This window comes from Panicum hallii, chromosome 4 (assembly GCF_002211085.1).
Source record: "Panicum hallii strain FIL2 chromosome 4, PHallii_v3.1, whole genome shotgun sequence".
Taxonomy (NCBI): domain Eukaryota; kingdom Viridiplantae; phylum Streptophyta; class Magnoliopsida; order Poales; family Poaceae; genus Panicum; species Panicum hallii.
Genome location: NC_038045.1, coordinates 12611997 through 12614579, shown reverse-complemented (window position 1 = coordinate 12614579; position 2583 = coordinate 12611997). Strand labels below are relative to the sequence as shown.

General features: G+C 56.5%; 1 protein-coding gene across 1 annotated transcript; it reads left to right on the top strand.

The window, feature by feature from the left end:
- The first annotated feature begins 524 nt into the window (after positions 1-524).
- LOC112890286 (splicing factor ESS-2 homolog) lies at positions 525-2371 on the top strand. Its single transcript, XM_025957192.1, has one exon. It carries the CDS (start codon positions 663-665, stop codon positions 2172-2174), a length of 1512 nt encoding a protein of 503 aa, XP_025812977.1. The 5' UTR covers positions 525-662; the 3' UTR covers positions 2175-2371.
- The last annotated feature ends 212 nt before the right edge of the window (positions 2372-2583 follow it).

Sequence of the window (2583 nt, the reverse complement as noted above, 5' to 3'; positions counted from 1 at the left end):
TCCGTGCTCCCCGAGTCCCGACCAGCCCCCGCTCCCACTCCGCCGGCGCCGGCTCCTTCGCGGCGCAGCCGTGCGGGGCGGCGACAGCGTGGTGCTGGGGTTGCCTGCTGTGGCGCGCGTGGTGGAGGCTTGGGCCAGCTCGGGCGGCGCCCTCCCTCGTGCCCTTCACGCTGGCGCGGCAGCGTAGCCCCATCATGGCTCCAGCTCGGCAGCGTCCTCCCTCGGGCCCTCCATGCTGGATCTAGCGATTGAAGTCTCGATAACGGCGGTGTGGATGATAGGGCGAGCTAATAGGAGTTTTGTGTTGATTTGTGCTCGATTTTGTTCGATTTGTGTTCACTTGTGATTCGTTGGAGAGTGATTTGTGCTTCATTTATATGCCTGGATATCCAGGACCGAACCGAAATAAATGATACCGAATTTGCTTGGTTCCGAGAATTTATAAGAATGGTCCCTATTTTTCAATAACCGAATTTTGTAAATAACCGAAGAACCTGATAGGTTCGGTTCGGTTAAACCGAATGCGCAGGCTGACTCACGGCTCACCGAATCTCCCAAGCAAAACACAACCCGTCTCCTTCCCCTCTCCGATCCCCAATTGGCTGACCTCCCAAATCCCTAACCCTAGCCCCCGCGCCGCAGCAGCCGCCACCGCCGCCGTGATGCTCCGCTCGCCGGGCCACTCGCCTCGCAACCTTTCGCCGTCACCGTCCCCCGCGCCTTCCATCCCGCGCCCTCCCTCCCCGACACCCTCCTCCGCCTCCGCCCTAGCTACCACCGCCGCCACCACCACTTCCTCGAAGCGCCGCCGCCCGGAGGTGCTCGACGAGGACACCTACGTCGCGGCCATCGAGCGGATCATCGAGCGGGACTACTTCCCGGACCTCCCCCGCCTCCGGGACCGCCTCGACTGGCTCCAGGCGGTGCGTTCCCGCGACCCGCTCATCCTCCGCGACGCGCAGCTCAAGATCCTCGACCGCCGCCGCCGCCTCCAGCGCCAGGGGACGGGGCCCGTCCCCACCCCGACGCCGGCCACCTCCACCACGCTCCGCTCCCCCTCCTTCCTCACCACACCAGCCGGCTCTGTTGCCGGGGGCACGGGCGCCCCCGAGGAGGACGAGAACGACGATATCGCGGCCGCGCTCTCCCTCGATGGTTTCTTCCGCCGCTTCACCAGCGAGGACAACGAGTCCTTCTCCCGCATCCTCGAGAAGGTCAACCACCGCCGCCGCGAGCGCTACGCCCACCTCCTGGAGCCTGCCGAGGCGAAGAACACCGCGTTGTTGGAGGACGCCAAGCGTGACAGGATAACAGATGGGTATGGCACATCGGGGCAGCCACCAAGCACGCTGGAGGGCGCCAAGTTCACCGCGAAGAACCTGCTCATGTACTACCCAGCAGACCGTGGAGAGGTGCCGCTCACAGAGGAGGAGCGTGCAGAGCGTATCAAGGGGATGACCAAGGAGATTGACAAATCAAACACAAAGTTACACGGGAGGGCCATGGCTGATGATGCAAGGCCCAAGGAGGAAGAGGCCGCCATACTGTATGCACCAGTTGCAGGCTCCACTCCAGGAGGGATGCAATACCATGATCCTGATAAGGCGAAGAAGTATGATTTGGAGGATCTGAGGAAGACGCCGAACCCGTTCTACCTTGAGTCAGACAAAAAGGCCAACAACGGGTATAATTTTGTGAGGACACCATCACCTGCACCTGGTGTGGATGAATCGCCGTTCATGACATGGGGTGAGATTGACGGAACACCACTGAGGTTGGATCCTGATGAGACACCAGGTGGTTCTGGGGGTAGTGAGACAGCACATTTCAAGATCCCACCGCCTCCTGCTCGCGATGTCAAGGCACACCTGCTTTCAAGGGATGCAGCAAGGAAGATAAAGCAGCGTTCTAAAATTTTCCACAAGCCCCCATTACCATCGCCTGTGAGGGGAGGCAGTGCAAGCCCCAGAACCCTCTCACCTGCAGCACAGAAGTTTGTGCGGAATGCCATCTCAAAGTCGGCAAAGTCCTCAAACACAATTGATGAGTCTCTCCGTGCAAGCTATAGAGGTTCAACCCCATCTGGAAGCACTCCCAAGACAAGGTTTTCAAGAGATCCAGGCCTTGGATCCCGGTCTCCGTCCACAAGGCAGGGTTCCACCCCTCCTTGGTGATTTTTAGTAGACCTGTGACTTTAAAATGGATACATGGTTTTTCCTGTATTGTAGCAAATTGTATAATGAAAGAATGGAAGTGATGCTCATTTACTTTTGATATCTGAGCCAAACAAAATTACCACCATGAGCATGGCTTTGCATGCCAAGTTCCTAAGTGCATTTTTTTCAATGGTTTAACAAAAATTACATTGGCATTGTGCTTTCTGTTGCTCAAATAACTTGGGTATATTTCCTATGCTGTAACTCATTCCTGACAGAAGTATCTAAAAGTGGGATTGGATGTATTTTGGTGGTGACTTGGGCAAAATCAAAATAACCTGTTCCAGGTATCGGGTTTATGTGACAGCAGGTGCACAAGGTGGTTTATCACTTTGGATTCTTGAATTTGACATGCTTGCGTAAAAAA